The following is a 26,915-nucleotide window of genomic DNA, read 5'->3' on the forward strand; positions in this document are numbered from 1 at the left end:
TAAAGTGAAAGAGCTTGAAACCCATGCTTTATTTATCGCCCAAGGATAAATCCTCAAGTGTCAAGACTGTGTCCTGCTCACACAACGTCTTGTTGTTCTGGCCCCCGAGCTGCAGCCGGGCTTGGCCCACCCCACCTACAAAGGGAGAGTCTCTCCCAAGAACATTACCAACCCACAAGTGGGCTGAAGCCCTGGGCCCCTACAGCCCGGGTGCTCTCCTCCCAGCAGGGCCTCCCCGAGTCCCAGGACGCACCCGCGGAAGCTGACGCGCGTCGCCTCCTCCCAGGCCAGAGCTCTGGACTCCATCCGTCCCCTGAGACACTGAACCATGCCAAGGAGGAGGCGAGGGCAGCTTTCCGATCGGGGCACCTCACCAGACCGGCTGGAAGGAGGATCACTCCCCCAGAGTGGGGGTGGCGCCAGGGCAGCCAAGGCACGGCCCCGGGCTGGCGCCTGCAGAGGGCGAGGCCCGCCACACGGGGAGAACGGGCCACTGCCCGGGAGGGTGCTGTTCCGAGAGACCCGTGGTGCTGCACCCTTGCCTGGGTCCTCCCTGGTGGGCCCGGTGGGTCTGTGTGAGCCGCGGGGAGCTCATAGGCCAGTGGAGACGATGAAACACCCTCCACGAGACTGGCGTTTGCCAGAATACATTCCCTGAAGCAGAATGAACAGATAAGGGTGATGATCATTTTTCTCATGTTTGTGATACATGTTCTCCAATTACTTTCCAGAAGGATGGAACAATGTACACACCCACCAGGAGGAAGAGTATAAATTCCTATTCTCCTGCACTCTCACCAGGGCTGGTTTTTAAAAAATCTTTGCTAAAGGACAGGAGGCAGAAGGTGGCAACTGCTTCTTTTTTAAATTTATACTCCTTTGAACATTAGTGAGCTTGAACATTTTCTTAAGCATATTCCTCACAAGCCACTCGCTTTTCCGTTTCTGAAAGCCTTTCATACATGCTTTAAAAAGGGGTGTTTGGGGGACCCCTGGGTGGCTCAGTCGGTTGAGCGTCAGACTTTGGCTCAGCTCATGATCTCGCGGTTCCGGGGTTGGAGCCCCACATCCAGCTCTGTGCTGTCAGCCTGGGGCCTGCTTCGGATCCTCTGTCCCCCTCTCTCTGCCCCTCCTCTGCTGGTGCTCTCTCAAAAACAAGTAAACATTAATAAAGAGTACACTTTTAAATACCTTTTGAAGGAAAGTGACAGCTATTAAATTATTATTGTAATGATGACAGTTTAACAGAAATGGGAAGAAGGGCTGTCCAGGGAGGCTTTGCAACCAGCTTATTGATCAGCGCAGGAAGGACGGGGAAAGGGCCCCCAGAGATGACAAGAAACCTGCATACATGTTAGGAATACGAAAGTAGTATCTACTTGAATCTTTTTTTTTTTTTTTGAGAGAGACAGGGAGACAATGAGCAGGGGAGAGGCAGAGAGACAGAGAATCCCAAGCAGGCTTCACACCCAGCGCAAACAAAGCCCCACTTGAGGGGACAATCTCACAACCAACGGTGAGATCATGACCTGAGCCGAAATCAACAGTTGGCCACTCAACTGACTGAGACACCCAGGCATCCCTCTACTTGAATTTTTAAATGTACCTACCCTGGGGCACCTGGCTGGCTCAGTCAGGAGAGCATGTGACTCTTGATCTCAGGGTCATGAGTTCAAGCTCCATGTTGGGTGTAGAGCCTACTTCAAAAAAAAAAAAAATGTGCATACCCTAAAAGCCAGCATTATCATTTCTTGGTGGTATACCCCAGAAAAAAAAAAAAAACCCATGCCCACAGGATGCATTTATGAGAGTGTTTACTTAGCACAGCACTGTTTCTACCCATGAACAAATGAAAACAGCTCAATATTCAGCAAGAAGGGAAATGTTGAGAAAAAGGCGTGGAAGGATTCATGTGGGACAGAGGAACTAGGCAGGAACAGGATCAGAGCTGGTGACAATGGTCTGAGATTTTTCCCTATCGGTAATGGTTTAATAAAATGTTTTCATGAAAATGTCTCCTAATGACAAGGTATTTGCGTATGACTTATAGACTTAAGATTTCATTAAAACCTTTATAGAGACCAGGACACTTTGTAGAAAAAGTCTGGTGCTGGGGCACCTGAGTGGCTCAGTCGATTGAACGTCCAACTCTATTTAGGCTTAGGTCATGATCCCAGGGTCATGGGATCAAGCCCTGCTTAAGATTCTCTGTCCCTCTGCCCCTCTCCCCCGCTCCCCCACCAATAAAATTTCAAAAAAAAAAAAAAAAAAAAAGAGTCTAGTGCTGGTTTCTATAGACACGTTGTTGATATTGGCACAACTTGTTGCGAAAAGCAGAGTTCTGCTCTGCCCTCCTGCCCAGTTGGGAGAGGCAAGGACTGTTCACCCTGGAATTAGCCAAAGCACAGGCTTTTTTGGGCACTTTCTTCAGAGAGAAAAATTTGAATCAAAATCAGCAGAAAAGAACATCACCTTTGTTCCTATATTTGAAAGGAAAAGAAACATCCACACCCAGTAATGAGAACAACCAACATGAGTGTCATGACGGCAGGCAGCGGGGGCCGGTGACCCCAGGTTGTTCACAGCCTGCTCACCGAGGGCCAGCCTGGGGCTGCAGGGCTAAGCCATTTGTCCCAGCTGAGCAGGCCTCATAGCCTGTGGCACATGGAACCCCACAAAGCAGGTTGATTACGTGAGACTTTCTGGAGAAAAGGTCTATAGCTTTCATCAGCTATTTAAGGGATCTTGAACCCCAAAAGGTTGAGAATCACTGCCTTGGGATGACATGATGTCACAGGCAGGCAGTAACTCAACACTGAGGTTTTCCTGCTACACAAGAAATCATGAAAACCTTAATGCCCATTCCAGAATGTAAAGCACTTTTAATCTAGCTGCAGAAACAGCTGTCCAGACTGAGGGCTCCTCACTCAGACCCAGGGCTCTGCCTTCAGACCGGGCATTCAGGGCAGATGAATCCCCAGCCAGCCAGTTCTGAGTCACCATAGCTAAGCCTCAGGTGGGCTGAGCGGCTTGTCCAGGGTCTCACTCCCAGCAAGTGGCAGACTTGGGGCACACCCCACAGTGTTCCCGAGAACTGAAGAAGGACCAAGCTCTGGCTTTCTGGACACCCCTTCCATACCAGGGGGCTCAGCAGCCCCTGGGACTTTCAAGTGTGAATTGGCCGACGCCCCATCCATAGCCCTGCCCTTCTCACTAAAAATGTAACTGTCTGATCTTTCCTAATTGTGATTCCTGGTCTCGTTAAAGTGTGCAAAAAAGACTGCTTAGTTGCCCACAAGTAATGCTCCCTGGTTTTGTGAAAATTCACCTTGAATCTTTGTTAGCCGGCTCATGAATAAGGCAGAGTTCTCTGTGTTTGTGACTTGGCTTCAAAGGCACTAGAACCCAAGACCTGCACTGGTGGAAATACAGACACCCTGGGCAGCCCTCACGTACAAGCCCCAAATCACACTTTCCTGCCTGTTCCTGAGAGAGGACATCTTTCCATCCGAACTGTGTTCCTGAGATTTACAAAGTCTTCCCTCTGATCAAATGTGTCCCCTCCCCACACATCCCTCTGCTCTGCCCTCCATCCTTCTAAATGACCCACTTTATGTAGAGCGCCCATGTCTTTAGATATGCTATTTATGCCCCTTGGATGGGTCTTTGCTTTTTTCTAGACAACTCCATACTGTTAAGACTCCGCTCCCCTCTCTACAATCTTCCCTGCTTTCCTTGAGGGAAAAAAATGGATGCTCTCCTCCTTCCTCCTGTGGCACCCTGTGTTGTAATTGTCTGTGGACACGTCCGTGCCCTCAGGGTGAGCTCCTAAAGGGAAGGTAGCTTCTTACTCATTTCGAAAGCCCAGTTCCAATGGCAGAAACTGGAATACACAATGCAATTCTACTTGGTTGTAATAAAAAATGAGCAAACTGCTAATTTACGCAACAACGTGGATGAATTTCACTGACACGATCCAGAGCAAATAAAGCCAAGTATAAAAGAGAAGATCCTGTAGGATTCAATCTATCTCAAATTCAAAAGCAGGCAAAACTAATCTGTGGTGATAGAAGCCAAAATAATGTTATTGCTGGGGTGGGGCAAGGAGGGGGTTACTGCCACGAAAGAGCAAGAGGAGCCTACTGGCGTGTTGCAAATATTCTTGATCTTGATCTGAGCGTCTTATAAACATACAAATTCTATGAGTTGTAAAACAAAGAACTGTGCGCTTTACCATATGCATATTATTATGCAATACAATTGTTTTTAATTTTAGAAAAAGGCCACCAGTGCTTTCCATTAATGAAACCAATTAGAAGCCAAAGGGCAAGGCGCTGCTAGTGCAATCCCAAGGGCCAGCATCCCGGAGCCCAAGGCTGGGCAAAGAAAAGCAGAGAATGGGTTGGGGGTGGGGGCGGGGAATAACTCGTGTGATGCTCAGTAAATGTTTGCTGAGTGGGATAGCAATCATTTACACCTTAGCATAAATAAATATATGGTGTGTGTGTGTGTGTGTGTGTGTGTGTGTGTGTGTTTCCAACAGTGAGTTTACTGGGAAGCAATATGGAAATAAGAGAACACTGGGCACTTTGGCTATGAGAAATAGTGGAGCAAACTGAACGAAATTCTTTGCCTTCCTGAAAGTTCTTCAGAAGATGCCCTGCTTATGTGGTCAATAGTCTTAGAGTTAGCCCTTTCCCAGGGCTCAATTTCCTTATCAATGCCATAATAAGACCTTAACACTTTTTAGTGATTGACAGCTGACAATGTATTTCAAAAGTTTATCTCATTTAATCCACATTGCAACCCACTGAGAGTTGGTAAGGAATACAGATGGTCAGGGATTATTAGAAATAAAGAAAGTGAAGCTCATAACAAGAAAAGAAATGCCGAGAAAACTTGCCCACAATCACAGAATCTGAAGGTTGCAAGGCCAGGTTTCTGACCCAGTGTTCATTGTTTTATCCACGTTGTTATTAAAAAAAAAAAAAACACAGAAATCGGGTTAGATGCCTGCCCAAATTTCTCTGAGCTTTAAGCATCTATGTTCTCCATAATATAATCCTGATAAATGAGAAGCAGCTTCTGTATCAGTTATTGACCCTTGGCTGGGAGCTGAACTCCAACTGTCCATCACCTGCATCGCAGTGGCCTTGGTCACCCACACTGATAGAGCACTCTGGCCCGGGCACTGGGCTGGGCCAGGCTTTCCCTTACAGGACTCAATTCTCTCCCAGCCTGAGGAGAGAGAGAGCCCTGCGCCTTTTTACCGATGAGGATCTACAGCCTGAGAGATGTTAGGTGACCTGCCCGCGGTCACGTTGGAATGAGGTAAGGCCGGGCTAGGAAGCTGTGCTCCAGAACAGGCTCTCGGCCAGGACTCTGAGAGGAAGGGGGATGCCCCACCTTGGAGAAGAAGCAAGACCAGGCTGCAGGGACCCCCATAGGCAGCTGCAGGGAACCAGGGAGGTCAGACTCTGGAAGTCGCCCTGAGGAGAACTGCACACAGACTCTATAGGGACTCTCGACAAACAGTGGTTGAAGTCAGCACAAAACATGGGATTTCTGATCTTAGTTGCACTGGAACATAGTAGTTGCTCAATAAAGATGCGTTAAATGGTGTTGAATGAGAAAGGAGCTTAATTGTGTCAGAGCTGGTGGCTGGAAATGTGCTGGAAAGGCACCAGCCGGCACCTGCAACCTGTCACTCACTTTCTTCTCTGCCGGCTCCTGAGCTTGGCTGCCACATGCTTATGAGCACAACATGCCTCTGCCCTCCTCTCCCTCTCTACACACCCCCACACTCATATGGCTCAGGTTCCCACTTGGGAGCAATGGTAGCCGGCCGGCCTTGGCTGCCAGCCAGGACCTCTCCCTGAGTTCCATCTGAATGTGGCCCACAGGCCGTGGGTCCACCCCACATCTCTGCCCAGTATGGTCCGCAGGCCTGTGGGCTGTAGCATAATCTCAATCTCCACCACAACCTTGCTCCTCCTCCTGTGTTTCTCCTCCCAGTAAGGGCATCACTGCCTCTCCAGTCATCCAATCTAAAAATATCGGAGTCTCTCCAGCTGCTTTCCTTTTTGTTCATCATCAGGTCCTGTGAAATGTTCCCTGGCAGCCCCTGCCCCCACCCCCAGAGCCAATGTCAGTGCTTTCACCCCTGACATATGTCACATGGATCACTGACATGTCCCCTGGCCCCAGTCTGGCTCCTGAGCCACCCCAGAGTGGTCTTCTCAAATCTATGTCTGAACAGGTCACGCAGTCACCTCTGCTGGTTCCCCACTCAGGGCGACGGCCACTGTGCGTTCGGAGCTGTGCAAATTCACTCCAGCATGGCTGCCCTGAGCATTCTCTTCTAGAACCCCCCACCCACCCACCCACCCACCCAGAAGCCCAGACATGCCAAGTAAGGCAGAATAGTCACAATAGCCCCCCGTGCCCCACTTGCTGTGTCACCCTTCAAGCCTCAGCTCCAGTGTTCCTTTCTGGACACCCTTCAGGAAGAATTCATCCGTTTCTTCCCTTTGCAATTTGCATTCACACATTACTACTAACATAGTTCCTCATCCATTCATCAAATATTAACAAGTCCACACTAAGTGCCTTTGGATCCAGATGCCTCTCTAGACCCTAGAAATATGATTGGTTATTGGTGTGTCAAGATCTGTGACCTTGACCTTCACTGTTCCAGAACAGGTCTAATACACTTGTATCTTGGGCACGGCAAAGTGCCTTAAATATAAGGTGTCATTCAACTGGGATGGTCAGGAGCTTGACTATAGACTGAGTATTAGGTGCTCTTAAGAGATCATTTTTATTTTGTTAGGAGTGCTAATGTCACTGTGGTATGTGTGAGAAGGTCCTTGCTTCTTCAGAGACACAAGCTGAAGAATGTTATGTGAAGGGGTTCAATAATAATACAGATAAATAACAAGCAAACGTATCAAAAGGTTACCAGTGGCTGCATCCAGGCGCTGGGGTGCTCCTGTAGTGTTCTGTCTATATGTCCTTATATTCGAAAGTTTTCAAAATAAAAAGCTTTCTAAAAGGTGAATTGAGGGGCACCTGGGTGGCTCAGTCAGTTAAGCATCTGAGTCTTGGTTTCGGCTCAGGTCATTATCTCACAGTTTGTGAGACCAAGCCCCATGTTGGGCTCTGCGCTGACAGTGTGGAGCCTGCTTGGGATTCTCTCTCCCTCTCTCTCTGCCCCTCCCCAGCTCTCTCTTTCTGTCTCTCAAAGTAAATAAATTAATTTATCTTTAAAGAAAGGTGAATTGAGTTGACTTGCCTGGACCCCCTTTCTCATCTGTCAGACCAGGGGTGTGTTTTAGCCCACGTGGGCCACTATAACAACATACCACAGAATGGATGGCTTATAAACAACAGAAATGTATTGCTCACAGTTCTGGACGCTGCAAGTCTGAGCTCAGGGTGCCCGCCTGGCTGCGTTCTGGCAAAAGCTCTCCTCCTGGTTCCTGCTGTGTCCTCCCTCTGTAGAAGGACCTAGGGATCTCTCTGGAGCCTCTTTCAGAAGGCACAAATCCCATTCCTGAGGGCTTCACCCTCATAGCTGAAGTACCCCCCCCCAAGTCCCACCTTCTAATACTATCACATTGGGTATTAGGACTTCAATATATGAATTTGGGGGCGGGACAAAAACATTCAGGCCACAGCAGAGTATCCGTGGAAGGAGCCACTAATGATCGGTCTTTTTTTTTTTTTTAATTTTTTTTTTCTTAACGTTTTTATTTATTTTTGAGACAGAGAGAGACAGAGCATGAACAGGGGAAGGTCAGAGAGAGAGGGAGATGCAGAATCTGAAACAGGCTCCAGGCTCTGAGCACAGAGCCCGACGCAGGGCTCGAACTCCCGGACCGCGAGATCGTGACCTGAGCCGAAGTCGGACGCTTAACCGACTGAGCCACCCAGGCGCCCCTAATGATCAGTCTTAAGACCCTGTCCAGCCCCAGTGGCACTGAGCCGAAAACACAGCTCTGTGGCCTGGGCCTGGAGAGTTCCCAGAAGGCCCTGTGGAGTCCGGGACTCTGGAAGGAAATTGTTTTTGGCTTCAACACACCTTCAGGCAAGTCAAATGAGGTATGTTGATCCCCATGCCCCTAAAGGGGAAGAAATGTGTGTTTGTTTCTGTGAGCTAAATTGAAGGATGCAGACAGAAGGAGCCATGTGTTAGGCAATGTGTTAAAACCAAGGTGAGTCAGGTGATGGGAGGCACAGGTCAGGCTACCACTCACAACAGGGCAGTCAGCAGTTACTAACAATTTCTGGAACCAGTCACTTGACCATGTGCAGGACAGTATGTACTAGGAACCCTATATCCCAGAAAGTTTCCACCTTTGAAGGGGCTGGAATTGAGGGACTGTTTCACTCCTTAACCTGCTCGTGAGACTTTGATTTTGAAGGTAGAGCTCCGTGGAATTCCTGACACTCCCCCCTGCCCTCTTCTGAGGTCCCAAACAAGGCGACTTGCATCTTCTGGTACGATTATCTGCACAAGCAGGAGGCCGACAAAATCTCCCTCAGCCCTGGCTTGGTTTTTCTGTTGCCTCCCTTACTCTGAGAAAGTCTCTTCCCTATAGCTAAAAGATTGTTAACCAAGTCCAACGGTCCGTTTACTCCTGCATTCTAAACACCCTTCTTACTGCCCCCCAAATGCCCATCAGAACAGCCGCGGAGCACCTAACAGGAAGGGAGCCAACTCCCCGGCCCCACTTCCCGAGAATCTAAAGGGCGCTGTGTCCAGGTGTCTGCGGCCACTTCCTCGCCTTGCCAGCCGGCTTGCTGAGTTTGGAGCGGGACGTCGGTCGGGGGCTGCAGCCCGGGCCCCCAACCCAGTGCGGCCCTGGGGGTAACTCATCCTGCACCTCATTCCACCGCCACCCCCGCCCCTCCGCCCGTGGCCCCCATGGGTTTGAAAGCAACACATCTGCCTTTTCACAGCCACAGCCACGCCGCCCAGGCTGCCTCACCTCTCAGAATGTGCAAGACGAACAGGCTAACAACGACCGTTAGGGGACGCGCGGAGCAGCTGGCGGGTCTCGAGAATCGTGGGGACCGTCCTCTGCAGCGGTCTGCGAGAACCGCTTCCCCTCCAGGGGCCCGGAACTGGCACGGACCCGGGCGCTCTCCCAGGAGGCGCAGCCACGACCTTCTGCAGAGGTGAGCCCCTAGCCAAGGTCCTCGCCCGGCGCGGGGCGGGCCGGCCGGGGCGGGGCTGGTGGCGGCGCTTTAAGAGGAGGGCGCGGGCGGCGGAGGCCGAGCCTGGGAGGGGGACCTTAGCGATGGAGACCGCCCGGGACTACGCCGGAGCCCTCATCAGGCGAGTGCAGCGCCAGCCAGGCTCTGGGCCACGCCTGCGCCCCGCGGCCCTGCGCCACCCATCCCCCTGAGCCCCCGCCCCCCTGCGCTCTGAACGGTCTGCATCCCCCTGTGCCTGGCACCCCAGTGAGTCCCTCATTTCCCTGCGTCTCTCGTCCCCCGTGCGCCCGGTACCCCCCAGCACCTCTTGCGCCTAGCAACCCGAGCGCCCCGAGGCCCCAGTCCCAGCCCACACGCCCAGCGGCTGCGCGGGGGTGCAGAGTCCGAGCCGGCCGGCCGCGCTTCTCCTCCCCCTCCTCCAGCTGGCCGCAAGTGCCAGGTGTGGCGCTCCCGAGGTGCGCGGGCATCGACGGAACAGGTGACAGTGGTGAGTGCGGGAGTGGCTGAATTTCTTGATGCTGCTGCAGCCGCCGGGGCAACCGAGGGCCCGGTCCTGGGAAACCCGGGCAACGCCTCCACGGTGCTCCCGCGCAGGGCTTCAGGGGGACCTCGGGGTCGCGACCGGAGCTGGGGCGCTGCTGGTGGGGACGCTCGGCGGCTTTGGGATGGACCAGGCTTACCCCTAAGGGCGAGCGCGGGCTGCGGGCTCTGGGCTCCAAGGGGAGGGTGGGCTGAGCAGAGAGCGCCCCTCGGGCTCTGAACGCTCCCAGACCCCTGCTTGATGAGCCCACCCAGGCTTGTAACGGGATGTATGGGGGGAAGCGCTACCCCTCCTCGCCGCATCTGAGAGCGCCGACGCTGCCCAGGGAGGGACCAGGTGCCTTCCGAGGCTTCTTAGTCTTCGCTCCCTTCCCGGGTCTCGCCACCCGCTGGGGGGTTGATGGCACCGCAACACTTCCCCGCCCCCCCCCCCCCCCAGCTGTCATTCATCCTCATATCTTGACGTACCCAAACCCGTCCTTGCTGATAAAATCCTACAAATATTGCATGGAAGTAATTCTCAAGTATAGACTTATGGAAGGGATAGTGCTTCTCTAAAGATCTTCAAAGTACTTCAAAAAGGATAGAGAAGCCCTTTGAGTTCTTTAAAATGCAGGTTTCGGAGGTGATCCCATCTGTACCAAAGAGCAGAGGGACAGGGTGGGTTGAAGGGGCAAGGTGGGGAGGGAGAATCACTTTACAAACTAGTGCGATCTATGGAGCTGAACTTGCCATGCGCAACCCTCAAGGTTAGAAAAAGAGCTTCCAGGGGCGCCTGGGTGACTCAGTCAGATAAGCGTCAGACTTTGGCTCAGGTCATGATCTCGCAGTCTGTGAGTTTGAGCCCCGTTTGGGGGCTCTGTACTGACAGAGCCTGGAGCCTGTTTCAGATTCTGTCTCCCTCTCTCTCTGACCCACCCCCGTTCATGCTCTGTCTCTCTCTGTCTCAAAAATAAATGAAAGAAAGAAAGAAAGAAAGAAAGAAAGAAAGAAAGAAAGAAAGAAAGGGAAAGAAAGAAAGAAAGAAAGAAAGAAAGAAAGAAAGAAAGAAAAAGAAAGAAAGAAAGAAAGAGAAAGAAAGAAAGAAAGAAAGAAAAAGAAAGAAAGAAAGAAAAAGAAAGAAAGAAAGAAAGAAAGAAAGAAAGAAAGAAAGAAAGAAAGAAAGAAAGAAAGAAAGAAAGAAAAAGAAAGCTTCCAAAATGTAAAGGCGGTCTGTCTGAACAGCACTGGGCTTTCACTTTAAAAAACAAAAACAATGAAGTCAAGTAGTAAGGAACCAGGGAAGGTGGGAAACAGACTTGTTTCCTGCATCTTTCCTAACTCATGTCAGCATGAAGGTGAGCCCTGGGTTTCCTTGTTGTTCTCCGCCCCCCCCCCCTGCCCCCCACAATCCCACTCCCAGGGGGTAACAATTATTAGCAGTTTAGAATCAATCCTCCGCACTTCTCCCCCTCAAATATGCAAATATACCCACTCAGCCACTTCTGTGAACCCTGAGGAGGTGGCAGGCTGATTTAAGGACTGCTAAGAAGGCACCCTTGATTCCTGGCTGGTATTGCCTGGAGGAGAAGGAGGAGGCAGAGCCTTCAGAATTAAGGCTGACCCTGCCCTTCCACCTGATCCCTATAACAGGATACCAAAATCCAAAGTGCATCTGTGTAAGGTTTCCACTGGGACAAGTGTGTATGAAAGTGACTTGCTTGTGAAATGTGGGCAGGTCAAAACGTAAGGAAATGTCTACTCAAAGACACACTCCTTCTGAGCTTGGCAAACTCTAAACGTGAGTGACTATTTGTCAGGGACGCACAGTGCAGTTCTTTCAAGAATCTACCTGCTTCCAAACGAAACTGGAAGAAAAAGGATCCATATTACTTGTTGAAAGGAAAACCCTGTCCTTCCCTGCCCTTCTTTAGAACCGCGTCAAGGCTGAAGACCCACGTGAGCCACAGACAGGGTAAAGGCCATGTTTGTAAGTTACAGTCTTGCTGGACTTCTGCCTCCTCCGTGTTCCTTAATTTAAACTAGCCGGCCTTAACTCTTTTATTAGTGGAGGATTGCATTTTGCCAAAGAAAAAACTTCATCCACATATACATCGTGTTTTAAGGTCAGCAATCCTAAAGTCTTAAACTAGTCATTAGTTTGTTAATCATCTGTGATCCCTCGAGGCCTTAGTCAGGGCGAAAGCTGCCTGAGGTCCCTCAGCAGAGCTCCAGACGTCAAGGATGTCCATACCAGTGTGTGTTGTCATAGGCAAAGCCACTCAGCCATTGCGTCTGTCCGTGCTAACGTTCATGCCGACCTTGAAGTTGTTACAGAGCTGATATGTATTATACTGTGTGCAAAATTGCTGTTTTTGTTGCCATTTGGTACATCTTTCCTTTCCTTGAACCAGGAACTCTAGGTTTTGTATAGCTGGCATTTCAGTACACATTTTACCACTGTCTTTTTGTTATAAGCGAGGAACTGCATTTTCTACAAGTAAATCTCCCAGGTTACTGATGCTTACTCCTTCCTGGGTCTAAACTGTTATTTTAATAACATTTCCAAGTGTTCAAAGACTTCATGGTCATATACTGAAAATACTCTTACTACATCAAGCATTTCTCTAGGCTGGTCAAGGCACAGATGTGAGCCAGCCGCCGTCGCTGTGGGGCAGACATCCCAATGTGTGTAGCCCGTAACGTGGCTCCCGCACTGCTGGGGAAGGAGGAGTCATCACTGAGGCTGAAGCTTCTCCAGCTTCTGCCAGTGGGTTAGACCCTGCACCCTCCTGACCACTCACTGAGACCCAGCCAGGCCGGATGGGTCCCGTCTGTTTTCCGTCCCGTCTGTTTCTCTGCATTGTTGTATTTGACATCACCACTAACCTTCTTAAGGTGTTCCTTGTCCCTAGGCTTTGGTAGTAGTGGGCGGTTGGCTTGTCGTACCTGCTTGTGCGCGTTCTCTCACGTGGGTTCCTCCTTTCTACCTAACAAGGAAATGAGGGGCCCTTCTCTCTGAATGTTCCCCGGGGGCAGTACCTTACAGGGCCTCACGGAGCCACCTCATCGCTGCTGACCCCAAATTATTTCTCTCTGGGGGAGGCTTTGTTCCCAGGCCTGCCCTTTTCCTTCTTATTCCACTTCTGGAATAAACATCGGTCCATACAGTGGCATAAAAACATGCTTGTTTATGACTCATGGAGGCTAGCTTCCTTTTACTGGAGTGAAGTTCACCTCTGCCGTCAGTCTGTGGCCTGTTGCTTTATTTGCTACACTTTGCTAAGTCGAGACTTCTCAGTTCACTTGGGGAAAAATACAAAGGCTTCTCTGTTTCCCTCACTTCTGGGAGATATGCCTCTTCACAGTTTTTAAGAATATTCTGTGAAGCCTGACTACTCTTTTTGTCTCAGTTTCCCCGAAACAATCTGTTTCCTTGAACAACCTGTTTCCTGGTTTTTCTTTTCCTTTTAGTGAGCTATTTCCTTCCTGCTTATATGGTTGTCTGCACTTTCCCAGGATGGGAGGGTGACCAGTGTGTGCTGTCTAAGGCTTCTCCGAGCTCCTGTCTCAACTTTGATATATTAAAATATTGAGGGGAGAAGAACAAGACATTTTAGATCTTGCACTAATAGCCAGTGACATAAAATATCCTATTAAGAGGACCAGGAGTGGGTTGGATCAATACCTTGCTTTCTTCATTTAGCTAGCTAGTTGCTTTGCTGCTCCTTTAGCTGGAGCAAAGTAAATATTCCCGGGGGCGCCTGGGTGGCTCAGTCCTTAAGCGTCTGACCTCGGCTCAGCTCATGAGCTCGCAGTTTGTGAGTTCAAGCCCCGCATCAGGCTCTGTGCTGCCAGCTCGGACCCTGGAGCCTGCTTCAGATTCTGTGTCTCCTCTCTCTCTGTCCCTCCCCCGTCATGCTCTGTCTCTCAAAAATAAATAAATACTAAAAAAAAATAAATACTCCTATAATAGTTGTTAAATAGGTTTCATGTACATAAAATGTCATTTAACTCCTTTTTATATTATCTATAAGATAACCTGGATCTTGTATAATTTGACACGTCAGATCACTCATCCTCTTCCTAGAATGGCAGGATTTAATTTTCTTGTCTTCAAGGATTTTTTTTTTTAGGTGTGCTCTGTAAGCCTTTTCTCCAACAATGACCCAGTGCCCGGTTAAGGAAACATAATGGGTAAGAAGAACAATATGGTGCATATCTTTTTTTATTGAGGATGGCTGTCCTGAGGGCAGCGTGGGGAGAGGACCAGAAATGACTGCCAGCACTTATCTAGTCCAGAAGTTAAAAGACAATAAGGACTTTGTATAATCAACTGTAGTACGTAACTGGAACAGTGGTGCTTACTGAGGCGTGATCGTTCGCATCCAATGAGGAGGTACAGGACCACAACTAACTAGGTCAAAGCTGTTCATGCCCACAAGGTGTGTCATTGGCCTCTAGCACCTGGACCTAAGATTCCAGCACATGAACTTTGTCCACCCATTTCTCAGATTTTTGTCCTAGCCTGTCTTTTACTCAGTGAATGGATCGCGTGCCAATGGCAGGCTAGGTGCTGTGGGGAAGTAAAAAATGTACAGACAGACCCTGGCCTCAGTGAGTACAGATTCTAGAAGGGCTCGAGGACAACGGCAAGGAGTTCTTGCTTTGCAGGGGGAAGAGAGGCTCATGCTGGTGAGGGTCCGGGGTTCCTCTGCACCATAGGAGGCCTTTCACCTTGTAGGGCAGGCACTGTGGCGCAAAAGTGGGAGCTGGGTTCAAACCCCTGTTCTAGCACTGGCTAACTCTGACCTTATCCATTTCTTAACTTCCCGAGCCTCACTTTTATTCATCTGACATGCCTGTCTTGTCAAGGTATTAGGTAATGCACTAATGCGCACGGGTCTGGCATAGAATAGAACTAGTCTCTCTCTCCTCCTCATACGGACTTCACCGTCGAGTTTAAGTTTCAGGTGCCATGATTAGGTTGCCAACAAAGCCAATTCTCAGTGTAAAGCATCTTAGGTAAAATCCTCATTGCCCCATCTACCAGATCACCAGAGACAGGACTGTGAGCAGGGGGCTCTGTAGCACCAGCTCAGCAGAACGTGGGCATCTTGTCCGTCAGGTTGTGTAACCGAGGAACCTGGTGTAACTCCTTGTAATCAGGGCAAAAGTTCAGAGGCTGTGTGCCAGCCCCACCGCTGTGTCAGTTCAAGGCTTGGATTCATCTGGTGGCTCTCTGATCAATCTAATGGGGAGCCTGCATCAGAAGCCAGTGACCTGCCACAGTCCCCTTGCCGTTGCCTCACTAGGAACAAATAACGCAGTGACTCTGGCGGCCTAGAAGGGAAAGGAGCTGTCGGTGTTCACCGAGACCACTGTGGTCCTTTCAACCAGAGCAGCCCCAGACTGATGATTAAGTGATGTTTATTGCTTGAGGTTAGAAGTCCAGAGATAATTATGTCCTACTTCGTTTCCTTGTTAACTGAGTGACCTTGAGAAACCACTCTGAGCCTCGGTTTTCCCATCTGGGAAATGGGGTAATACTTTCCTTGTAAAGTTGTGATGATAATTAGTTAGTATGTATAAAAAGTTAGCATAAGCTGGCCATAGCAAGTGCTTGGATGCAAGCAGTTAGGAAGCACTAATATGATGCTAGCTGAATACACTTCAGACCAAACCTGTGCTAACAATCTGGGTCTGATTCCTAGAATGCCCCCTTTTTTTTTTTTTTTTTTTGCCAAGGATAATATGTAGATACTCACTGAAACTGGCTGGTCATGCCATGAGCATGAACTTAACCTGATGGTTTTTGAGAGCCGGTTCATTACTACACTATCAGTTTCTCATATAGAAAATTACTTGCTAGATCATTGAATTTTCACTTATGTCCATTTGTAGAACTTCAAGTTAGAACACATACTATTGAAAACCTATTTGCCTAGCACTAATCTAGGCATTATGGGAGATACAACAAAGAAGCTTTTTCCCTGAAGGAAATTCCAATCTAGTTGGGAAAATAAAGCTTAGATAAATAAATGGCAATATGTATGTGTGGATGTGTGTGACTGTATGTGTGTAGGTATGTGTGTTTGGATATGTATAAAATAAAGTGCTAAATCCTAGGTGATAGTATAAAAGCCCCTACAATTTTAGCCTTCATGGGGTTAATCTAGACGGTCCATTTTATGTGTCAGAAATCAGTGATGTCCTCACTTTGTATCTTCTGTAAGATTGTCCTAAAAATAAGACCCTTCGTTTCATTCTTCTGAATCTCACTCTACAAGTATTTGTCCAGATCGTCAACAACGACTTGAGTGCCTGCAGTAGGTAGGATACTGTTTAGGTGTGGGGCCAGTGCAGCTGTAGGCTCTCATCCCTCGGGGCCTGGGGGAGATTAAGTGAGGTCATGTGTCACTTCTCACAGCACCTGACATGAAGCGAGAGCCACGTGAACTATTGATAACTTATGTTGATATTCTTTCCAATAATTTCTTTGCGGGTATATCCCTAAATTTAAAAAGCCCACCGTCCTGGGTGAAAACTAAGCATTTCTAGACTGTTCTCCAAAGAGACTGAACCAGCTCCTAGTGCCACCAGCAAGGCACATCTGTTGCCCCTTATTGGAGTTATTTTTAAATCACTTCTTGCATGTGTGTTTGAAAGCATGCACTGGTGTGTCAAAGGTGGTTTTGCATTTCTTTAATTGCCATCAAAAGCCTCATATGCTCCATGGGGCGCCTGGGTGGCTCAGTCAGTTACGTGTCCGACTTCGGCTCAGGTCATGATCTCACAGTTTGTGGGTTCGAGCCCCGTGTCAGGCTCTGTGCTGACAGCTTGCTCAGAGCTTGGAGGCTGCTCCAGATTCTGTCTCCCTTTCTCTCTGTCCCTCCCCCACTCACACTCTGTCTTTTTCAAAAATAAATAAACATTTAAAAAAATGATTAAAAAAATGAAATCTTAAAAAAGTGTTAAATAACTACTAAAGCAGTAAGCTTCTCATTTATCCCCCATTTTATATATATACATAAATGTATAATAAATATTTACATACATACATATTATATACATGTATATTATATGTATATTATATGTATTTGTATATGTATTATATGTATAGAATATGTATATATTATATGTATACATATATAATATACATATGTATATAATATACATATATATACATGTACATATACATATATGTATATGTAATATGTGTGTATGTATAATTTGACAACCAAAGGTTGGAGGTTTTTTCCCTCAGAAAATTGTCTTGATTTGGTTTTGTTTGTTATTTTCCCTCTCTGTGTCAGTTTATTTTTTAATAATTTTTTTATGTTTATTTTTGACAGAGACAGAGCGCAAATGAGGGAAGGGCAGAGAGAGAGGGAGACACAGAATTGGAAGCAGGCTCCAGGCTCTGAGCTGTCAGCACAGAGCCTGACGCAGGGCTCAAACTCGTGAACTGTGAGATCATGACCTGAGCCGAAGTTGGATGCTCAACCAACTGAGCCACCCAAGAGCCCCTGTGTTAGTTTTTTTAATAGTGAAACTTTAAATTAATTCTTTGTTAAATGTGGAATTTACTCCAAAGTGTCATGTGACATATGGCCCAAAGTTCCTTTCCTTCTCATTATTCCAACAACAATTATTATAGTGTTCTGTTGTTCCTCATCTTTTCTAAGTTAATTTCTAAATGTTAGTTTATTGCTCTAGTGACCACTATATGGATTTTCGATTCCTGGCTTAGTTTTACAATATGTAACTTTTGTGTGTGTACCTAATTATTTAACTACTTGGCTAATTCATAACCTCTTAAGACTTTTCAGCAATAGGGGTGCCTGAGTGGCTCAGTCAGTTAAACATCCGACTTCAGCTCAGGTCATGATCTCACAGTTTGTGAGTTTGAGCCCCGAGTCAGGCTCTGTGCTGACAGCTCAGAGCCTGGAGCCTGATTCAGATTCTGTGTCTCCCTCTCTCTCTGCCCCTCCCCTGCTTGTGCTCTGTCGCTCTCTCTCAAAAATAAACGTTAGGCAAAAAAAAAAAAAGACTTTTCAGCTATAAAACTCATGTTTGCAAAATCGAATTCTTATTTCTTTTTTGAGTTTGATGCTCTTACCACTTCTTTCTCACATATTTACTACAAGGACTTTGAATGTTCTAGTAAAATAGGCATAATGATGACTGTGGTTTTTAATTGTTTGTGTTATTTGTTTCTTGGATATCAGGATTTTCAATGATCCCCAATTTTCTTTCTTTCAGATGCAAATATGAAAACTGTTTTAATTTGTATACTTCAAACCCCTCTTTGAAGATTCCTTTTTTGAAGATAATGTCAAAGATATTTTTTACTTTTCTCCTCCATTTCCAGGCCCCTGACATTTATGGGATCACAGACCAAGAAAGTCCTGCTAACCCCCCTCATGCACTCAGCTCGCCCTTTCCGGGTCTCCAACCATGACAGAAGCAGCCGGCGAGGGGTGATGGCCAACAGTCTGAAGGAGCTTCTTAGCAAGGTGCCAGGAACCCCGGGGCTTTCCCATCCCTCACAGGAGGGCCCCTGACCGCATGCAGGGCTATGGGCTTAGATACTAAGCCAGGGCAGACACAGAAATGCCACTGTCATGGCCTTGGAGAGTCTGAGGGGAGAAGAAAAGAATGAAAGGGAACATTATTACATCTCTGTACCATAAAAGATTTAGCTACAGACACAAAAGCCTTAAAAACAGTCATCAATTGATAATACAGCCTTTCTTCTTTGACAAGGGAGAATACAGGGAAGCAGCAGCCTTTGGAAATCTGTTTTTGGTTATAAAGCCCAGAGAAAAATAGTCCTTAATCTAAAACAGTGTCCTAGATCACCAAATAAGGAAGAATCACAGACTCTCTGGAGTCTGTGGAGTCAGGTTATGGAAGCATAACCCAGACAGAGACACCTGTGGAAAAAAGAAATGAACATCCAACATGCAGACCCTGAAGCAAGAGAGGGTCAGATATGTGATGTGAGCCTAAGGCTCTTTAAATATCATTCTGTTGCATTCTTCATTTTATTTGGCAAAATAAGTGAGTAATTATAGAAACTCTAAATTTGATTCAGTGTCTTCATTTATCTCATGTCCTTGAAATCTCTGAAGAAGATTGGTCCATTAAAAATCTTTTCTTTTTCCAAGCCAAGACTGAGTCCGAGATGCCAATGAAGGTAGATCTTTATCATTAAAGTTTTAGCAAAATCAGATCACTTCTGAATCTATAACTTAGTCAATGGCTTTGAGTGGTCAAAATGGAATCTCTTCCTTTATTCCATGTCTCTGATGTGTTGTCAATCTAGACCCTGGATGCCTTAGTTATCACCAGCGGACTGGTCACTTTGGTGCTGGAGGAAGATGGAACCGTGGTGGATACGGAAGAGTTCTTTCAGACCTTAGGAGACAACACACATTTCATGATCTTGGAGAAAGGGCAGAGGTGGACACCGGTAAGCCAAAACACTTGTCCAAACAGCTACCGGGCAGACTTTTTTACCCACAAAAGTGCATTCCCTACTTTGGTGTTGACTTGTCCTCTTTCTGAATATGAACTTCATATTCACCTAATAATTGGATCTGCTACCCTCAACAGGATTCTTAAATGTGTTTCTAGGGAACTTAGCATCTTAGTGAACCTGGGCTATAGGATTTAAAGCAAGCAGTTCTGGGAAACAGGTTTAGGCCAGTAAGTAGCTATGGGTCCTTTTAAAGCACACAGATTAACCTGGTGACCATTCACTGTCTCTGTCCTCAGGAAGCCAGCAAGCTAACACAGCCAGTGAAATTAGGTACGTGTGTGTGTGTGTGTGTGTGTGTGTGTGTGTGTGTATGAATGTACAGTGATTTAGAAAGGTAAACAGAGGGATGCCTGGCTGGCTCAGTCAGTAGAGCATGCAGCTCAGGTCATGATCTCTTGGTTCGTGGGATTGAGCCCCACATTGGGCTCTGCGCTGCCAGTGTGGACCCTGCTTTGGGGTTCTCTCTCTCCCTCCCTGCTTGCACTCTCTCTCAAAAATAAATAAATAGACATTAAAAATAAATAAAATAAAATAAAATAAAATAGAAAACAAACCAAAAAAGAAGAAAGGTAAAGAGATGGAATAAAGACTTCTATGTCCGGGAAAACTACAGATTATATACATATCTTGGAAAACCTTCCCACTATAAAACACCTAAAAAAGTAAAGCAAAATTTTAATACGTATTTTATATGCCTAACTGACCTTCCAGAAAGGAAAATCTTCAGAGGCCAAAACTTTTATGGGAGCCAGAGTCTAGAGAAGTGATGTCTTACCCCTGAGCACCTCACTCATGGCCATCCACTGACTTCAGTGACTTTGGGCTGCAGTTTTGACAGGTGCTGGCAGGACAGGAGACAAAGTCTTGGGCTGACACAAGGTAAGGGGCCAGATTTTAGATGCCCACATAAAGCAGAAGAATCTTAAAGGTCTCTCCCAAGCATCTGTGGCCACCAGCTGCCCTCATGAGGTTTTAGGGACTGCTGATTCCAAAAATACCCAAGAGAGCTTTTAGTTTCCAGAGCCCCAGGAAGGGAGGCATCAGTGGAAGGAGTTTATTCATTGAGTTTTTGCTCACCTGGTCCCTCCCTCCAGCCCCAGTGACCCAGGGTTGACCGTGCCCCCACATAACCAGCAGGAGAAATAGGTTCAGAATGAATCAAATCACAAAACGTAAGGGCTTAAAGCACTATAAGTGAGAGTAAGCAGAAATAATAAAGTCAGGCCTCCAAAGACCTCAGATGTTGGAATCATTGGATACAGAGTATAAAATAAGTGTATTTAAAATGTTCAAAGAGTAATCAAAACTAAGAAGGGACGAGAGGTAATCAAAAGGACAAGGTAGACTTGAAAGAACCAAATAGAATTTCTGGAAGCGAAAAACACAACAATGAAACAGAGACAGGCATCACTGAAGATAATAAGAAAAAACCTGGAAGATCTGTCTCAAGAAGGTTCCCATCACGTAGCACAAGAAGGTAGAGGTAGAAAACACAAAGGAAGCTGGAGACATGACTGAGAAGGTCTAATATATGTTTGACATCCTTAGGGTGTAATGTTTTTGTTGTTGCTGTTGTTTTAAACAAGGCTGTACATAAACCATTTTTTAGCTGTTGTTGTTTTTTTCTTTTTAGTAGGCTCCGCACCCAACATGGGGCTTGAACTCAAGACCCTGAGATCCAGGGTCACATGCTGACTGAGCCAGCCAGGCACCCCTGCATAAACCATTTTTTAAATGACGATTACAACTCCATTAAGAATTTTGTTCATCAAACGATACAATAAAGTATGTAAAATAATAAGCCACAAGTGAGCAGAAGGTGTTTTCAACATAACCCAACAAAAGATTAGTATTTGATAAATTTGGGGAACTCACAGAAATCAATTATGGAAACAATGGACACTCTAATGGAAAATGGGCAAAAAAACATGAACTGGTATCTGAAGAATGGACAGTAAAACATAGTAAAAAATTTTCAACCTCACTGGTGATTAGGAAAACGTAAGTTAAAACCACAATAAGATACTCTTTTACACAATTAAATTTGGTATTATTAGGGTTTTCCATTTTTTCCATTTTTTAAGATATGGAGCAATGAACTCTCTTACACTCTCACCAGCAGCTGTTTAAAACAGTATACCTTTATCCCATAGAATTGAAGCACCACCTATGACCTGACAAGCCCTCTCCTAGATGTACAGTCAGCACACAGACACCCAGCCATGTGCTTCTACATAAATACATGTAAATAAATACACAGGTGACTATCCATTGAATGGAATATGTGAAAATGCATGAAGTACAGCTACAGGGATCTATATGAATAAATCTCATCAACTCTGTTGAGTGAAAACATCACAGGATAACCCACTAAGCAAGTAATCTTCAAACTTTTTGACCTCAGGACCCCTTTACACTCCTAAAAATTAATGAGGACCCCAAATAGCTTTTGTTTATGTGGATTTCAGTGGAGTCTATAGATATCCATCAATCAGAGGTTCTCAGCTGGGAGCTATCTTACCCCTTGTCTGAAGACATTTTTGGTTGCCACAACTGGGATGAAAGGGGTACTGGTGGCATCTAGTGGGTGGAGATCAGGATACTATGAACTATTCTACAAGGCACAGGACGGCCCCTGTGACAAAGAGTTATCTGGCCCCAAATGCCAAAGTGCCAAAGTTAAGAAACTATAAGCTATAGGGGTGCCTGGGTGGCTCAGTTGGTTAAGTCTGACTTTGGCTCAGGTCATGATCTCATGGCTCATGAGTTTGAGCCCCACATCGGGCTCTGTGCTGACAACTCAGAGCCTGGAGCCTGCTTCAGATTCTGTGTGTCCCTCTTTCTCTGTCCCTCCCCCACTCACACTGTTTCCCTCTCTCTCTCTCTCCCTCTCTCTCTCTCTCTCAAAACTAAATAAACATTTAAAAAAAATTTTTAAGAAACTATAAGCTATATAGATATTACTTATATTTGAAATTAAAGCTGAGAAAATTGTAAATACATATTTTAAATTAAAATTAATTTTAATTTTAAAATTAAATTTAAATGTAATGTTGAAAATTAAATTACTAAAAATAATAACCCAGTACTGATTAACTTAGATTATATATTTTTATTAAAAAAACTATTTTCCAAAACAAAAATATTTAATAAGTGACATCTTTTTACATTTTTGCAAATCTTTTTAATGCCTAACCAAATAGTAGAAGATGGCTACATTTTCATATCTGCTTCTATATTCAATCTGTTGTAATACATTGTTTTGGGAAGAAAATGGGACCTCCCACAGATATGTAGTTAGAAAAGGGAGAGCATTTTAATAGTCTTTTCAGATCACTGAGGATATTCTTCTTTGATATGACACCAAAATCCATTAAGTGGTCTTTTCCTAAAGGCTGCTGCAGTGTGGAATCTGAGGGCATACCAGTGAAGTTTCCTGTTTCATTGGAATCATTGGTTTATCTTGTGCTTTGGCTGGATCGTTTTCCCAGGGATGATTTTATAACCTCATGCATCGGTTCTTTAGAAAATGTTGATTTCATTGAGTGACGTAGGTTTCTCAGCTGGGTAGTAGAAAATTCCTCCGCTCATAAGAGAAGGAGAACAAAAAAGGTAAATTTCACCTTGGTGTTTATTATGAAAATAGTTTTGATCTCTCAGCCCCCTGAAAGGGTCTCTGGACCTCAGGTGTCTCCAACGTACATTTTGGGAATCTCCACATTTAACCAATTATAGATAATCCGAAAATGTACAAAATTAGCAATATGATGTTTGAGACTCATGTGTGCTAAAAATAAAAGTAAGGGAGTGATTCACAACTTAGATGGTCTCCTCTTGAAGGGAGGTGGAAGAATATAACTGGGGAGAGGCATATGGGTGATAACAGGTTGCCAACATTTTATCTGGAGTGGTGAGTATACCCATCATCTACCCGTGATACATACAGATCAGTATGTGTACTAATATCTGTATCAAATATTTCATCATTTTTCCAACTGGAAAAAAGACTATAGACCAATTATAAAAAACATAAAATTTAAAACATAGTATGTCTGAAGCAGGTGAGGAGATCATGCCAGTAGATTAGAAGAGCATGCGGTGAATTAGACAAATCATTTATTTATTTATTTATTTACTTTAATTTTAGCTTTTTTTTTTTTTGAGAGAGAGCAAGCAAGAGTGGGGGGAGGGCAGAAGGAAAGAGATTGAATCTTAAGTAAGATCTGTGTTCAGTGAGGAGCCTGATGCAGGGCTCAATCTCATGACCGTGAGATCATGACCTGAGCTGAAATCGAGAGTCAAGTTGCTCAACCAACCGAGCCACCCAGGCTCCATTAGACAAATCTTTTAAAAGGCAATCTTGAGCTGGACAACTTTTTGTTTGAGAAATATGTTTTGGGCAGTATAATAGCCCCCCAAAGAGGTCCACATCCTAATCCCTGGAGTCCAGGGAGGAGTTACTTAGCAAATGGACCTAGCAGTTATGATTAAGTTAGGGATCTTGAGCCAGGGAGACGGTCCCAGATAACCCAGGGACCGGTATCATCCTGGGGTCTTCACAGAGGAAGAGGAGGGTCAGAGTGAAGGCCAGAAGCAGAGAAAGAGGAGGGGAGATGTGAGAAGCTGAGGAATGAGGGCTCCTCCAGAAGCTGGAGAAGGTGAGGGGGCCATGTGTTCCCGGCAGCCTCCGGAAGGAACCATACTTGGTGGCTCGTTGTGAACTGCCAACCTCCAGAATGTAAGGGTCTAAGTCTCTGTTATTTCAAACCACTAAGTTTGAGGCCAATTTTGTTTGACTCGGATGAGAACATCCAGCCAAGAACTAGTCACCAGAGGACCCCCTGCATCTTCAGTCTGAGTGCCTCTGAGGCCTGTGAGGAAGCAGCACCCTGGAGCCCTTTCAGGGTGAGGCAGGGGGGCAATCATTTCTTCTTCTTGAGCCAGCGAGTTAGAGAAATCCAGGTCACCAGCAGATTAGCTTTGTGAGGGCTGGGTTTTGATTTAAGACCAGACTTAAGGAAAACATTTAGGGGGAATAAGATAAAAGCTTCCATATGTCAGAAAGGAGTACAAGGTGGTGAGAAAGAACAGTGGGAGGATTACAGGTAAAATTCCCCCTTTTTATTCTGTAATCTTAATTTTTACTTTTATTATTATTTTTTATTAGAGAGAGAGCCAGTGCATGAGCAGGGGAGGGGCAAAGGGAGAGAGAGAATCTTAAGCAGGTTCCACACTCAATGCAGAGCCTGATGCAGGGGCTCGATCCCATGGCCCTGGGATCATGACCTGAGCTGAAATCAAGAGTTGGATGCCCAACCGACTGAGCCACCCAGGCACCCCTGTAATCTTAACATTTAAAAATGATGTTTCCTAACTGCTGGACAGCACCCCCTAAAGGGGCAGCAGAAACTCTTGTGCGTTAAACAATGGGTTTTACCGTCAATATCTCCTGTCTGTGCGGGAGGAGAGAAGGGTGGCTCCACCAAGAAGCATTTGGACACTTTTAGGGGAATTTATGTTTTAACTTCACATATAGTTGATTATTGGCATTGATGAATTTAACATTTATAGCCTCAACTGCCCCCAACCCCAAAGGTTCCGGAGATGTAGTAACTGTACTGATTGTGTAAATTTGAATACTACAAGATCTGTGTGTGAAGCAAGCCTGTAGGGAGAGTCGCCCCTGGGCTGGCATTTGTACCTTGGCATGGCTTCTTTCTCTTCTTGCTCTCTGCAAAGCTTTCTATGGGGAGGACGCTACCGTGCTCTTTATAAACCTGGGGATTGACAGAGGTCTCTGGCTTTCTCCCCTGACCTAAAGGCTCTACTGATGTTTCAGGAGGACCTAGAGGGGCGATTGTAACCCATGTCCCCAGGAGGTCTGTTTCCATCCAGGGTGGTGACTAGAAAACACAGGAAGCCCTGGGAAGTTCTCACCCTGCCCCTTTCTTCAGCCACTTGATTCTGAAACTTTCTTCCCGGCAGCCTCTTGTAAAGTGGAAATAGTGCTCCCTGCTCCTCTTTAAGCCAACGGTGCTACAGCCCTGAGACTGTCCGTGTCCACCAAACACAACCATCTCCTGAACCCCTACAGTCCAGCCCCGGAGCCACACCGCACTCATCCCACGTCACTGAACTGAAAGTAGCTTAGGGAAGGATACTTTCTAATGGGTTTGGACGTGATAGCAGTATGAACACATGGATGGGCTCAAACCATGCCTTAGGTAATTAGCAGCTCAGTCACCAGCAGATTTTAAACCAAGAGTCAAAACTAGCAAAAACCCAGAATTACACAATTTGCACGTCATAGCCGGAGATGCTCAAGTCTCTTCCTCCCTCTGTGGTTCTAGGGTGGTAACCACGTCCCAGCCCGCCAGCAGCCAAAGAAATCAGGAATAGCAAGAGTCACCTTCGACTTGTACAAGCTGAATCCCAAGGATGTCATTGGCTGCCTCAACGTGAAGGCCACCATGTATGAGATGTATTCGGTGTCCTACGACATCCGGTGTACGGGAGTCAAAGCCCTGCTGAGGTAACAGACATGGGGGTCAACTGGGTTCTGGAAACTGCGCCTGGGCCATCCCCAGCCTGCTGCTTTGCACTGCCAAGCCCAGGCCCCCGGGGGCCCTGACCTGCCTGGTAGCTGCTGGCGTTCACTAATTCACGATGTCATACGGTACTTTTCCTCTTATACCCAGACTTATGTCAGAAAACAGAGAGTCTTGAGCCAAGGTGTATATACATTTTTTTCTTCAGGGACCATTAGATACTAAGTGGAATCAAAAACTAGATAATAAATATGGAAAGGAACCAAATTTCTTTTAAAAACTAGGGCTGTGCACTTTAAAATCTTTTTTCTAAGCAATGGCAGCTAAAACGGAGCCATGGCGATTCTGACCCGGTTTGCACAGAGTAGCCACGAACCCCGGAGGAATGCTCTTTGGTATCTTCTGTATTACTGCTAACTTGAACCTAGCAGCAAGGTGGCATGGGCCTGTGCCTTTTCCACCTACCCACATGCCCTGGCAAGGGCACTGTCGCCCCACAGGCTGAGGCCAGTCTGGCAGATCCGGGAGCCTGTGCAAGACAGATCCCCGATCCATACCCGCACCTTTCTGAACAAATTCTGTATGTTCACCAGGAATACTCTGTGGTTGCAACCAGGCTGGACACCTGCCCTGAGGCCTGGACTGAGAGGGACATCCATGGTCCCACCCAGCTTTGCCTCTGAGCAGCCAGCTGTGTGACCTTCAACAGGTTGCTTAATGTCTCTGAGACTGTTTCATCATCTTTTAAAAGAGAAGGTTGCTCCTAAGTGCTTTGATTGCATAGGCTCTAAACACACCTACTTCTGTCCTCTAGTAAATTCGTATTGATCCTCTAAATAACCACTTCCTGTGGAGGGATGGATGGAGGGGAGAGAGACAGAAGCTCTAAAAAGGTTGCAGCGGCTGACAGCAGCTTTGGAAGGAAATGCTTTGGAAATGAGATTGGCCTCCTCTGATGGGGCCCCAGGCCCTGGCACAGAGGGAGCTCAGGCAGTGGCTTCTCAATGGCTTCCATTTCCCTCTCAGAACCATTAATGGCCAACTCATAGACAATTGTCACTGTGCCCGTGTTGAAATCT

General features: G+C 46.4%; 1 protein-coding gene and 1 long non-coding RNA gene across 5 annotated transcripts in view; one reads left to right on the forward strand and one right to left on the reverse strand.

The window, feature by feature from the left end:
- On the reverse strand, positions 1-9,230 carry LOC131490427 (uncharacterized). Its single transcript, XR_009251095.1, has 2 exons — positions 8,994-9,230; positions 1-654 (listed from the first exon to the last, which is right to left on the reverse strand). It is a non-coding gene; the product is annotated as an uncharacterized LOC131490427 (long non-coding RNA).
- Positions 9,215-26,915, forward strand: part of CIDEA (cell death inducing DFFA like effector a) — a 19,100-nt gene continuing 1,399 nt past the window's right edge. The window contains exons 1-4 of one of the 4 annotated variants that reach the window (XM_058692754.1): positions 9,215-9,343; positions 18,116-18,260; positions 19,073-19,219; positions 25,639-25,820. In XM_058692754.1, the coding sequence (XP_058548737.1) occupies positions 9,306-9,343; positions 18,116-18,260; positions 19,073-19,219; positions 25,639-25,820 (512 nt within the window). In that variant the 5' untranslated portion in view covers positions 9,215-9,305. Of the gene's footprint in view, positions 9,710-13,862; positions 13,939-18,115; positions 18,261-19,072; positions 19,220-25,638; positions 25,821-26,915 lie in introns of those variants that run through there. The other 3 variants (XM_058692755.1, XM_058692756.1, XM_058692757.1) reach the window with 3 other exon arrangements.

This window comes from Neofelis nebulosa, chromosome 11 (genome assembly GCF_028018385.1).
Source record: "Neofelis nebulosa isolate mNeoNeb1 chromosome 11, mNeoNeb1.pri, whole genome shotgun sequence".
In the NCBI taxonomy this organism is placed as follows: Eukaryota; Metazoa; Chordata; class Mammalia; order Carnivora; family Felidae; genus Neofelis; species Neofelis nebulosa.